The following is a 13,748-nucleotide window of genomic DNA, read 5'->3' as shown; positions in this document are numbered from 1 at the left end:
TTGCAAAGGGAAAAATTACTGTATTACAAGTTCTTTTCATAATCAGTCAAATAATGCCATAATCAGTCAAATGATGCTTGATGGCAGGTCCTCAGTGTCAGAATGCTGACATTTCCTGATCTCATCCTCTTTGTCTCTTCCAATGTCATGGACATTAGATATAGTGACTTGTAGGTTTGTGACTTTACCTTTGACTTTAACTTTTTCAGCCTTGCTGTACATTGACTTCTTAAAAGTCTTCTCAATATAAGACTCCAGAGCTTTGGTGTGGGTAAATGAACTTCTGCAGTCACAAGATTCAAACTAGTGTTCTTTTAATATTTTTTCTATAAATTCATAGAGTCATTAAGGTTGGAGAAGACCTCCAGGATCAGCAAGCCCAAACGTGGACCAGACAACCACACGAACTAAACCATAGCATGAAATGCCACGTCCAGTGATTTCTTGAACGCTTCTAGGGATGGTGATTTCACCTCCTTGAGCAGCCCATTCTAATGTGTAACAGTGCCTTTCAGTGAAGAAATTCCTCTTCATGTCCAACCTGAACCACCTCCCTGGCCCAGCTTAAGGCCATTTCCACTTGTCTGTCACTAGTTGCCTGGAAGAAGAGGCCCAACCCCTTCCTAGCTACAATCCTCCTTTCAGGGAGTTGTAGAGAATGAAAAGATCTCCCCTGAGCCAAGCTAAACAATGCCAGCTCCCTCAGCTGCTCCTCATAGAACTAGTATCTAGACCCTTCACTAGTTCTGTTGCCCTTCTCTGGGCACGCTCCAGCACTTCAGTGTCCTTCAGTGTCCAGAACTGGACACAGTACTCGAGATGGGGCTTCACCAGTCCTGAGTACAGGGGGACAAGCACTGCCCTGGTCCTGCTGGACACACTATTTCTGATCCAAGCCAGGATGCCACTGTCTGTTTTGGCCACCTGGGCACACTTCTGGCTCACGTTCAGCTGCTGTTCACCAGCACCCCCACGTCACTTTCTGCTGGGAAGCTCTCCAGCCACTCTTCTCCCAGCCTACAGCACTGCAAGGGGGTTGTTGTGGCCCAGGGGCACAACCTGGCACTTGGCCCTATTGAACCTCATGCCGTTGGCCTCAGCCCATCAATCCAGCCTGTCCAAATCCGTTTGCAATGCCTTTCTACCCTCCAGCAGATCAACATTCTCACCCAAGTTAGTCTTGTCTGAGAACTTAACTGGGGGTTGCACTTGATCCTCTCATCAAGAGCATCGATAAAGATACTAGACACAACTGGCACCAGTTCTGGGCCCTGTGGAAGCCTCAGTGCTGATGGGCTGTCAGTGAGATGTGGCACTGTACACCACCATCCAGGCCAGGTTTTACCCCAGCAGAGGGTACCCCTGTCCAATCCGTGGACTGCTAGCTTCTCTGCGTGGAAATGACGAATTTTGCTGCAGATGCAGCTACTGCTAGGCAGCTTGCCCTGATGTGCTCTGTCTTCCTAGAGTAGAAGAGCTGTAAAGCTACAAGGTCTATGGACTTACGGGTAGTGGCAGTGTCTTGCAGAACTGACCTGTGTGTAACTTTTGACAGTACGTTTTGTACAGAATTTATACAGTAAGAAAAGCTTTTAAATTCCTTTTTCCTTACTTGGGCTCTGAGGAAGCATACTTGAACATATTTTTCTACTACTTTGCCCAAAATCAAAGCAAGAAATAAACTTTTGAAGATTAAAAGTCAAGCATTGACTGAAAGGTACATTTAGTGTAGAATGGTATAAAATATCTGCAGACTGAAATAAGTAGATGAAAATGCTGTTTGACTTGTTGGTTTAAAAAATAACCTAATGACCCAGTGTTCTTTAATGTTGTATCTGTATAATGGGACAATGAAATACAGTTTTGATCTTTGAGGCAGAGATGGGTCACTGATATCAGGGCTCCAAGCTTTATAGGTGCTGGTCTTTGTTTTAGAAAATGGATGGAAAGTAGTTACCTACAGTGCAAAAAAGAAAAATCGTGGCTTTATGGCTGTGAGACAATATAGCACTTCTCCTCTCAAATTTTGCCCATCCTGACTGTGAGTTTATTTCCAGAAATGGGTGATTCTTATGCCAATGTCCTTATGTTCTTGGTTACACTGATCTTTTAAATACCTACATTTAAAATGTGGGCAGAAAAGTTTAAATTAAAAGCCTATCCATCTGAATAGTGAAAACTAAATACTTTTATTCCTAATAGGAATAAAATAGCTTCTTTTAGAGCTAGACTGGGCTGACACCGAAGGAAACATACTTTGTTTCAAACTGATCTGCTTCTATTATAATTAGAAGAATATGTTCCACTGTAAATAAGGATGGCACTTTTTCAGCAATGGAATCTATGAAAGTTCAACTCATACAAACAAAAGCAAACAATGCAAATAGTGTACTTTCTACCTCTTTAACTGTTTTGGCCCTTCCTTTAATGGGAATATGTGACATAGGACAGTGAGAGCCCATATCTGAGCAAGGGTGGAACTTGCTGCTTTTTTGGAAGTAATTCATTATGAAACAAGGTAAAAATATCCAGACTTGGGGTTCTCTCTCTGTTAGTTTTTATACTGCGACATTCCTCTGTCTGTTTATTTTTGAGGTATTCCTCAACACGTGAGAGGTCAGCTTTGGGTGCCATGACAAATAATGTGATTTGACAGGTCTGCTACAAAGGGTGCCAGAGATAAACAAAGACTTAACTTTCTGATCTCAAACTTCTGTGCTGTGTCAAAGTAGATGCCCTTCTGCCATGCTTCAGATTTGGTGCATTTCTGTAGTGAAATGGTAATAAAAATACACAAAAAAAATTTTACCATATAGAAAGAAAGGATATCATAAATCAAGTAGCACCAGCATCATATCTTTCACCTGTTAATGTTCTCAAAGTAATTTTTGTACTTCTGTGTGTGGTTTGTTTTTCCAAGCTCTTTTTTGTCCTCTACCAGGTATTACAGGGAGATTTTTGGGGCATTGGTGATTTTGAAGAGCTTCATATGCATTGATAGAGAGCAGAAAAGTGTAAGTTTATTCAGAGCTGTGTGCTGTTGGTGTGACTTTATCCTTGCTTTCATGCCATCTTGAAACTTCTCACCAACTCTTTTGCAAAGAATTCACTTGATTTCCCTTTGATATTAAAGTTTGAAGATGTACTCAGGAGAACAAAATAAATTGGCAAACATATGACTCAAAGTATTTGGGAGCTCTGCTACAGTGATGTACTTTTGTGACTTCTCTTTCTCTAGCAATTGAATTAGGCATATAATTAATTTTACTGTGATCTGGGGTATTACTTCAGTTTTTTGATGCAATGATAAATCTTGTAACACAATAAAATCAGCTTTTCAAAACCAATTTGAAAGAAAATTGCCTCATCTAGAATTTATTGTTAAAATTTTAGATCTCAGTAATACATATATACAATGTTAAGACATAGAAATATCTATTGCATAGAAGTTGAAGTTCTAATAGATCTGGGTATAATACCTAGCATAGGATAATGCATGAAATAATAAAGCATGAGAGTAAGAGTAAAACATGTGGATTGGACTATGTAAGAAACAAGGGTATATTAAGTCAGTTGAAAAAACTTAGAAGTGGGAGACAAACTATATATGACTTTCCATTAAGAAAAAAAAGGAAGAGGTAGAACATATGGAAGCCAAATGGTCCCAGAAACTTCATATTTATGGACAGAATGATAGGAAACTGACTAGCAGTATTAATGATGATGTATTAAATTCCTGAAAGTTTTAACAAAGGGTTCTGGCATCTTGGCTGCTGTGTTTCTCTGTCCTTGAATTCATATTTGTGCAAAGATTCCCATCCCCAGAGTTCAGAAACCTTAAGACTTCGACAAGATTTTAGTGCTAACTGAAAGCAAGAGCAAAATCATTTTGAAGTAGGAAAACTTTAAAGTATTGATTGCTCTACATTTTCAGGTGTATTATAGAAATAAAGATTTCTGCACATAAGTCAGCACAGCATATGGATCTGTCCTGTTATATCTGTATTGCATTATTCATTACTTGTGGTATATCAGGATAAAGAAATAGAAGTTTTCTTTGTCTGCTGTGGGAAACCTTTGCAGTGTTTTCATGGAACCACAATGACTTCTACTCCAGATGAGGCAGGAAGGGAGAAGTCATGACTGCCCTTAAGCTTGTTGGTTTTTCTAAAAGATGTGATTATTAACTTCAGACCATTAAGAATGCTTCTTAGAGACTGAATAGTCAGTCTTTATTTGTAATAGATTTACAGAGTAAATTGGCCTTGGCCATATTTTTTTTTTGTATTAGTTCACTGTGAGTTGTTAGCAAGAATGGTTTGTAGCTATCTTCACTCTTTATGGTTGATCTTAAATCTTTTTTAAAGAAGTGATTAAAATGGAAGCCTTGTAACTGTAAGTGAAGTCTGAGCTTCTCTTGACTGAAGAGGGCAGAATATACAGACTGGAAGTGTTTTGGCTTGAACAGTGTTCTTTCTGTTCTTCCAACACTTCGTGCCCACCTGTGAAAAAAAAAGGCAGCTCAAGTCAGTCGTTGCCACAAATTCCTGTTTTCTTGCCTTACATGCTACTTTGAGGACATTCACTGAAGAGTGAAAGCAAGTATTCAGTATTTAAATAGTGTTTAACCTCTGCAAGATGTGATCCTAAGCCATGGAAGCAATTTTGGACATCATATTGAAGGCTGTTGAGGTAGCTTGTTTGCTGTCATATCTCCTGTAATGCTGAATTCATTACAAACCCCAGTACCTCTTGCCCTGTGTTGCTAGCTGAGCTCTTCTCTTAATGAAGATCTCTTCTTTCCCTTGATAAGGAAGAGCCTGTTTTTCTAACTTTTTTGTTTTTAAATTTGTGTATCTCTTCAGTGAGACAAACCTGGTTTGCTTCTTCCTGTCTGTTGGTAAAAGGTCAGATTTTGAAAATGCCATTGGGGCAGAAGGATGTAATTGCAGTGTGAAAGGGGGAAAAGTGGTACACAGCCCAGCTGGAATAGAGATAAATACTGAAAAATTGAAGTAGGCATCCTAGCCAGTTCAAGCAGATGTTGAGTTTGAAACCCTTCAACCTATCAGGATGCTGTATTTGAATAGAGTCATCAAGTTGTCTGCTTTCACCCCACTGAACCTGTTTTCTTCTGTTAGTAGGCTCAAGACATCTGCAGGTGTATAAGGCTGAAGGGAAATGCCTGCAATAAGATGCTGTTGTTACCTCTTGAAGAGTATATATGCATTTTGACAGAGTTGCATTTCCTTGGAGAGCACTTGGCTAGAAGGCTTAGAGCTAACAAAGGAGACTGGGATAGCAAATAAGAGCAAAAAATGTAGTTTTCAAGATTTTGTAACTGGTAGGGTACAGTTGAAAAGTCTTTTCTCTTAAAAAACAGTTTTATTTAGAGTATTGATTAAGTCTAGAATTGTTCATGGATTGCTTATTTGAGGCCTGAACAGCTGTTTGTGTGATCTGGTGATAGTTTTGGTGGAACTCTTGCTGAACGTCAATATTGCTGTGTTCAAACAGGCCTGACTTGACACTTAAATGATTACTTTTGTTATATTTGAAATTTAATTTCCTTCAGCTGGCTTTGAACTTTTTTATATGAAAGAAGGCAATGAAGAGAGAGTATAACTTCATGCTAATTAATAGTGCATATTGATTCTATCTTGCTCAGGGAATAAGTTATCTTGGTAGAAATGGCTGTTTGTCTAAATCGACCTGAATAACTAGGAACATAAAAATGGTTACGCTTCATTGGAGTCTCACTTGAACTTATCACTTAATGGACTGTTTCTTTTCTTTACAGAAGACTTAGAGTTCTTTCTAGTATGGTTTCTAAGATAACTTAAACTACCCTGTATGTTTCTGTCCCTTTACCCCAGCTGATGCAGTAATCAGTAATTGCAGTCAGAAGAGTTCCTGTGTGGTCTCTAGACTATTCCATTGTCAATTGATGTCCTTGCCTTGTTGTACATGCATTATTTTTTTAGAACTGCTTGCAAATATTTGTTGGCTTTATTCCTAATAGTAGTTTCAGTGGGGCATTGTTTAGAGCAGTATTAGAATACTCTTAGGTATTTTGCAGGAATGTTAAGTTTCCAAAAGCATTTCATACCGAGTGGAGACTTTTAATCTGTGTATGTTTTCAGTGTTCCCTATATATCTTTTTTCTTTCTATCCTTTTAATGTCCTTTTATGCCTATACTAATGGTTATTCCTTACTCAGCTGTCTGCAGTTGTCCACTTGTCTTCTCGTTGCCTGGAATGCCCAAATCTGCCTTACTACCTCTTTGTCCTTGCTTAGAATGTCTTCAGAATAGCTTCTGCAGCACCAGTCACAAGGGTGAATTGCAATCCTTTTTCCCTACATCCTGTGTGATTTTTTTTCCTATCCATCTTCATTCTTAACTCACTGTGACTTTGAGGCCAAGGTATGGAAGTATTAGGTGGCCTTACTTGTTTAGTGATTCATTCAAGAATCAGCATGAAAAGCTTCCCCTTCTAATCTCCTACTTTTGAGAGCATATGTAATTGCTTTTTACTGTTGGGTAGAACTCCTGCTTTCTGGTCTTACTTGCTTGTCTTTACACCAGTAATTTTAAATTAATTAAAAATTTCGAGACCACCTTATTATTAGAGGAATTCTGAGTTTTCCGTGAGGCTTTTTGGTCTTTGATGTGTATTTTATCAGAGTTCTTCCATATAACTTTGCATAAATCAAGAGGTACTCTTTTCGTTGATTCTCTTGAGCTGCATGAGTTTTCTCCTCAAGCAATACCCTGATCTAGTTTGTGCTGCAGATTTTTACATAGTGCAACGAAGGGAACAACAAATGAATGGACAAGCAAGTGGAAAGGGCTGAGAATGGAGAAATGCTGGTTTATAGTATTAAAGAAAAAGTGAAAACACAGATGAAGTAGTAAGCATTGGTTTAGCCTGTTTGTGCAGACTCACCAAGTTGTGCTCTTAATGTATGGATAGTAGAGTAACCATCAAGCTTTCCTTGACAGCTATCTTTCCTGCAGGGAAACTGAAAGAATGAATAGTGTTTTGTTCTGACAGGCAAGGTTCTGGACTGAAGAGATGCCCTCTGACCTTTATGTCCCTTTAACCATAAAGAAGTGTGGGCTATTCTGGTAACCTTTGTAATGGCTTTTGCATATGCTAAATTGAACAGCTGCTGTTATCCCTTACTGTTTTTTTGAGCAAGCAAAAAACCAATTTTTGCTTTTTTGAGTATGCATGAATTAATGCTGTGCTTTCATGCATTTCATGAATCATCAAATAATGAAGTTTTTTGGTTTTTTTTTTTTAAGGTGTTTGGGGTGGGAAGGGGGGGGAAGTTTTTATGCCCGAGCTAGTTGTGTAAGGACATTGGCATGATTAAAAGCACTATCCCACCTCCACCGGGTCTGCTTCCTGTTGGCCTTCTCCCTTCACCCAGTTTATAGCCTTTGGTGCTGGGCACTCACCCCCTCTTTGCCACCACACACCCAAACCCTTCTCATCCCCCTCGGCCAAGGGGTGCAATCCCAGACCCAACAAAGCACCCTGTTGCTTTTGCAAATGGCCCATTGTTTTGAATCATTAAACATTAACATTTCAGCCTCTCACAGAAGTATACAGCTTAATGAGGGCAGGCATCTGTGCAGTGATTTTTTTTTTTTTTTTTTTTTGTGTGTGTGGTATCTATAATAAAAATAGAAATATATTCTGTGTATGAAACCTCTGTGAAAACGCTTTTTGCCCCCTCAGTGGCAGGGATGCACAGGTGTGAATCAAACTGGTGGTAGGAAGATTTTGGCCAGAAGTGTGAGGCACTGAAGGTTTCTCCCTAGCATGTATATATGTGTGTGTGTGTGTGTGTGTGCGCGTGTGCATATATACATATATATATTAAATATATGCAGGTGAGGTAGTGATGGTGGTTGAAGGCTTATCTGTTTTGTCACCTCCTTGATTCTGTCACAACACTGCCAGGATCCAGCCTCAACCTGCATTTTCAGCTAAGCATGAATAATTCAGTATGTTACGCTACAAAATACATGTGTCGCAGGGAAAACTAATAGCCCACTGTGACTACTGTTTTCTCCATCTTCATCTTGCTACCTCTGCTTTGTTTTCTAAAGCTCTCATATAAAAATCTACTGTTACAATTGGAACTGTTCTATGGCAACCAGAACTAATTGCATAAATCATATGGCTTTTGAACTCCTGATGTCTTTGCTCTTGAAAAACAAAAAAGCCTACTTGCTTTTTTTTACCTTACTCATGACTGCAGCTAATTAGAAACTGGGATTCAGTTAATGCTATAAATAGTGTTTAAGAGTGTTTGGGTTTAAAATCTTAACTGTGCCTGGTGAACTAAAAGTAAGTTTGAGAAATAGATGGCTCCCATGCATTGCATGTTAACAAAAGAAACCACTCCATTTGCTGAAATGAACAACTTTGTCTCTAGCTCTGTTTCCTTTCATTATTGTAAAGAATGAGCAGATTTACTTGATCAGCTTAACTTTGTTGTTCTCCTCTTAATTTGAATGCATTTTAAGACAAGTTACATTTCCTCAGTAGGCATAGAACCCTGTTCACTGAACTTCATGGTTTCATAGGTTTTGAATGGAGTAACTGCTGAGCTAGTTTAATAACCTGAAGTGTAATACTGTCTTGGAGGCTAATAGTCAAAAACTGAATTAGGTTTTTTAATGATACTAAAGTTTCTTCAGTAGTTCAGTATTTTAAAAACTTATGTTGAAGATTACTCGCAGCTTAAATTCTGTGGTGATGTGCTGTTTTAGTACACTATTTAGGCTGACAACTGCTAGATGTAAAGAGCAATCTGCAGCTTTGAAAATAACAAAAATGGTCAAAGAATTCCTAGAGCAAAATACGACTTGGAGTCATAGTGGTGTGATAGTTAGAGAATTGACTTGCACTCTGATGCAACTACCTTATAGAATTTTTCAGTAAAGATAGATGTGTTACGCAAACTGGAATTACCTCAAATGAGAGGTCCTCTTTTTTTTTGAGAAGTGCTGCAGTGCTCGAGAGAATAGTGAAGTCTGTAGTGAGTACGCAGAAGGCTGTACATACAAGTGAGCTGTCCTATTGAAGTTTTCCATTGATATAGCCTTTGGTTCACGGGAAGCAAATAATCTATGGGATTACACTGCTTTGAGAGCCACAGAGATCCAAATATGCCATTTTACACACATCACTACAGTCCCTGTAGGACAGAGAATTTTGGAAAGTGCTACTTTAAGGCACTCTCCTTAATAAAGCTTGTCTGGACTTCAAAGAAGTTGGTTGAGACTCTAAGATTTTCTTCATGTAATAAGCAGTTCATCAAAAGTCCTTGGCTGTAAACAAGAGTGCTTCAGCAGTGCAGTTGTTACTCTTGATGTTGGGTTGACACCAGAGAGAACGGTGTGCAAGCTTGTGGTTGATACCAAACAGTCAGTATTTTGCATAAAGAGACGATTGATGGTCTTTATGAACCTAAGTTAGGAATAAAGACCAGATATGAAGTCAGCTAACCATATGGACTTAGTAGCAAACTGAAATGAAAAGTAACTTCCACCATTTTAAAACAGAAACAGAGAAAGTTTTGAAGTGTATCTTTATAAACCCTAGATGCACCAGCCTTCTGAAACCTAAGTATTTCTAATCAAGTTTAGAATTGCCCTATCTGCTAACCAAGGGCAAGATAGCAGTCTCAAACTGTGGCAAGAATCAGGAGTCTTCATATTTGTGCCTGTTGTTCTTACTGTGGTTATATTTCACGTCTGGACTACTTGTAATCATCTGCAGATGGCCTGTTAGCTTTTGTGGTATCCTCCTAGCACTGTTCAATGTAAATCCAACTGGATTTGCAGCAGTCTTTTAGTTAAAACAGAGAATGTTCTTGGGGACAAAGATACCATTACGAAAAACACTTGCATGTTTTGCTCCAGTTATTCACTTGAGAAATCCTTGAGTCTACTGCCAGTTGTATGTCCAGTGGTACTGTTAAACAGCTATTGCAAGGAAACAGTGAATTTCATCTGTGCAAGATTCTAATTTACTTAATTTTTAAAACCTGGAATTTTAAGAACAGATTGGATTCTAACAAAGTAGTTTGGTGTAGTTTTTTTCTGTGGGCTGGGAAATACGTGCATGTAAGGGGAACTGTCTTTCAGTGGTGCATGGTCATCTTATGTACTGATAGAAAATCAACTCACTGTGGTTTCTTTCTTTACTCTTCAGTCTTGAAGATTTAAAATTTCTTTTGTGATTTAGTTTCTTTTAGGCATGCTTTGGTTCTGGAGGTAGTTTCCAGGGTAGATGCAGGGGTTACCAGACTGCATTATCTTTTAAATCTTCTTAAAAATAAGCATCTTATTTCATGTAAGAAAAATAATTTTAGAACTGAATTTGGAAAGATTAGATTGGAATTGCCTCAAATCCAATTAAGCCACACTGCATGGACGTGCTGGGAATATAAATGCAATTACTGTAAATTTGTACAAACTGATTTGTTGCATTATCTTGCTAATCTAACATACGGTACTTTTTGTGTCCATATTGCAGACGGCAACTCCAAACTAACATGGCAGTCAGACTGTGTGATGTGGCTTCTCTGCTTAGAAGTGGTTCGTGGGCAGCAGAGCCTTGGACTGGGGTCTGTGGGACTTTTTTTAAATTCCGTAGGCTGCTTTTTTTACATGTTAATAGTGCTGAGGCCATACCAAAGTCTTTTAATCTTCCATTTGGAATGCTAACTTATATGTTCCATTATAGGCTGTAGGTTGTGTTCTTATTCTGTGATAGCCTAGAGCACACTGACATACCAAGACAACTTTTTCTATAATATGGTGATCTTGTGTAGAAATTATACTGCAGTGGCTTGCCTGCTTTCTAATGTCAATTAGATTTTAGTACTAATTCAAAATACCCGGTGGATAATTGAAGAGGAGTATTGTACTAAAATGGTTTTGGTATGGTCTGAATACTAAGTTGCAGTGACTTTGAAAACCTGTATGCTTTGTGTTTGTGATTACTATCTTAAAAGTATATTTACTAGTCTTGTTCTAAGAAATTGTTGGAAAACTGTAAATTTATCTCAAACTATTTTTCAGAGTGAAAAATATTTAGTGCTTTGTGCTTTGTCTTTTATGAACAGTTCTATTCAACCTATCAATGGGATATGCATTATTTGTAAAACATATTAGTATTACTTTATTCAGAGCAGATGGTTCTATAGCTGAAAAATGCTGTAATTTTCAGCACACACAGGCTACTGCAGCTGTTCACTTGAATGCTGGCTTAGGATCCTGTTCTTGCCACCTGAACATGAAAATAAATGTGCAATTAAGTGAGAATTGTTTGTTGTTCTTGCTAAATCTTGCTAATTTTGATCAGGGAGCACTTCAAATTTGAGAGTAAAAGACAAAAAGGGGAAAATAACAATCCTAGAGAGCCTCAGTTGCAGCACAGCATTTGTGACTACTAGCTCTACCAGATATGTTAGTCTTTTGAAAAGTAATTTATCTTAATTGTGATCATCTACTTTATCATCTTTCCAGTGGACTTGTTTCATCAGTGCCAGGAGCAGGTTATCCCTTGGAGTTTGTCACAAGAGAAGAAAATGTCATTCCAGTTGCAGCTCTTCAGGGAAACTAGATCATGCTTTTTTAATAAATGTTTTTAGCAGATGCATCCCTTTTTTGCATTGTGCTGAAGTAACCTCTTGTAAAATACTTTTGTATGCAGAACATAGAAATGTGTTCCCAGTAATGTCTGAAATGTACTTTTAGAAACTCAACTTTTACCCTCTCTCATATTTTTAGGAAGTTCAATTATGCACTCCCTGAACATAGTTGACCTAATCAGCTCTTTGGGTATGCATTGACTGTATATTGTGCTTTAAACCCGACTGTTAGTGCAGAACCTTCAGAGGTCCTGATGCTACACTGTGATTTTACAGGAGGCTTTTGTGTGAGAACTCCTTCCTGCACTTAATTATGAGGTTGGATTTCAGTGATTGATGAATTTCTTTAGTAAAGTTCTTGCTAAGTCTTGCTTCTGTATTGAAATGTGTGTCACTGGAGAATTAACTTAGTAATTTTCTCTTGGATGTTGTCCCTGAATAGTTGGTCTCAAAGAGGGTAGGCTGCCCAAATCTTGGATATTAGGCTGCCTTTAAAAATCCACTGTATTTACTAACTATTGCCATTCAGTCACTGACTGAGATATCAGAGAGCCTTTTGTATATGTGGCAGCTGGTGACAAATACTTGTGTACAAGTACAGTCCTCCAAATTACTTCTGCTGCATCTTGCAATCATACGGTCAGTTACTTTGGGGTGAGAAAGAATCATAGAATGGTTTGAGTTGAAAGGTACTCTAAAGATCATCTAGCTCTAATGCACTTTGCCATGAGCAGGGACACCTTCCACTGGACCAGGTTGGTCAAAGCCCCATCCAGCCTGACTGTAAACATTTGCAGGGATGGGGCATCCACAGCCTCTCTGGGCAGCCTGTGCCAGTGCCTCACCACTGTCACAGTAAAGAATTTCTCCCTAATATCTAGTCTAAACCTACTCTGTTACAGTTTGAAGCCATTTCCCCTTGTCCTGTCACTACAGGACCTTGTAAAAGTCCCTCTCCATGTTTCTTGCAGGTTCCCTTTAGGTACTGGAAGGCCACAGTAAGGTGACCTGGAAGCCTTCTCTTCTCCAGGCTGAACAGCCCCCATTCTCTCAGCCTTTACTTGTAGGAGAGGTGCTCCATCCCTCTGATCACCTTGGTGGCCTCCTCTGGACTGGCTCCAACAGGTTGATGTCCTTCCTGTGGTGTTGACTGAGGACCCCAGAGCTACATTCAGCACTCAAAGTGGGGTCTCACCAGAGTGGAGTAGAAGAGCAGAATCCCCTCACTTGACCTACTGGCTATGATTCTTTTGGTGGAGCCAAGAACACACTTCCTGAGCTGCAAGTGCACATTGTTGGATCATATCCAGCCTTATCCACCAGCACCTCCAAGTCCTTCTTGGCAGGGCTGCTTTTGATCTGTTTATCCTCCAGCCTGTATTGATACTCGGAGTTGCCCTGACCCCACCACAGCACCTTGCACTTGGCCTTACTGAACCTGATATTACCAAGGGCCCAGTTTTCCAGCTTGATGAGGTCCTTCTTGATGACATCCCATCCTTCAAGTGTGGCAGCTGCACCACTTAGCTTGATGTCATCTGCAAGCTTGATGAGGGTGCCCTTGATCCCTTTGTCTGTGTTACTGATGAAGATATTGAATGAGACTGGTTCTGGTATGGACCCCTGAAGGACACCACTTGTCACTGATATGCATCGAGACTGAGCCATTTACCAGTAGTATCCTCTGGATGCAACTATCCAACCACTTTCTTCTCCATTTAACAGTCCACCCATCAGTTATCTCCACTTAAGAGATCAGGATGTTGTGGGGTGCAAAGCCTGTGTCAAAGGCTTTACAGAAGTCCATATAGATGATGGACATCTGTAGCCCTTCCCTTGTCCACTGATGCAGTGACTACATCATAAAAGGCCTCTTGGTTGGTCAGGCAGGAATTGTGCTTGGTGAAACTGTGCTGGCTGTCTCCAGTTACTTCCTCATTCTCCCTGTGTTTTGGCATAGCTTCTAGGAAGATCTGTTCTGTGTTCTTCCAAGGCATAGAGCAGTTCTTGGAGTGGTGATCACTCCCTTATTCTGATGTCTAAAAGTAAAAGATTCAAATTTGGATGT

General features: G+C 39.3%; 1 protein-coding gene across 7 annotated transcripts in view; it reads left to right on the top strand.

Moving 5' to 3' along the window:
* Positions 1-13,748, top strand: part of ELAVL2 (ELAV like RNA binding protein 2) — a 109,942-nt gene that overhangs the window by 54,900 nt on the left and 41,294 nt on the right. For 2 of the 7 annotated variants that reach the window (XM_018086092.1, XM_025896449.1), the window contains exon 2: positions 10,561-10,651. The exons of 2 other annotated variants lie outside the window; for them this stretch is intronic. In XM_018086092.1, the coding sequence (XP_017941581.1) occupies positions 10,580-10,651 (72 nt within the window). In that variant the 5' untranslated portion in view covers positions 10,561-10,579. Of the gene's footprint in view, positions 1-10,445; positions 10,652-13,748 lie in introns of those variants that run through there. 3 more of the 7 variants (XM_025896450.1, XM_008923261.3, XM_018086093.2) reach the window with 2 other exon arrangements.

Source organism: Manacus vitellinus, unplaced genomic scaffold (genome assembly GCF_001715985.3).
Source record: "Manacus vitellinus isolate BGI_N305 unplaced genomic scaffold, ASM171598v3 scaffold_9_pilon, whole genome shotgun sequence".
Classification (NCBI taxonomy): Eukaryota; Metazoa; Chordata; class Aves; order Passeriformes; family Pipridae; genus Manacus; species Manacus vitellinus.
The sequence above is the reverse complement of the archived record's forward strand: the minus strand, read 5'-3'. Positions and strand labels throughout refer to the sequence as shown.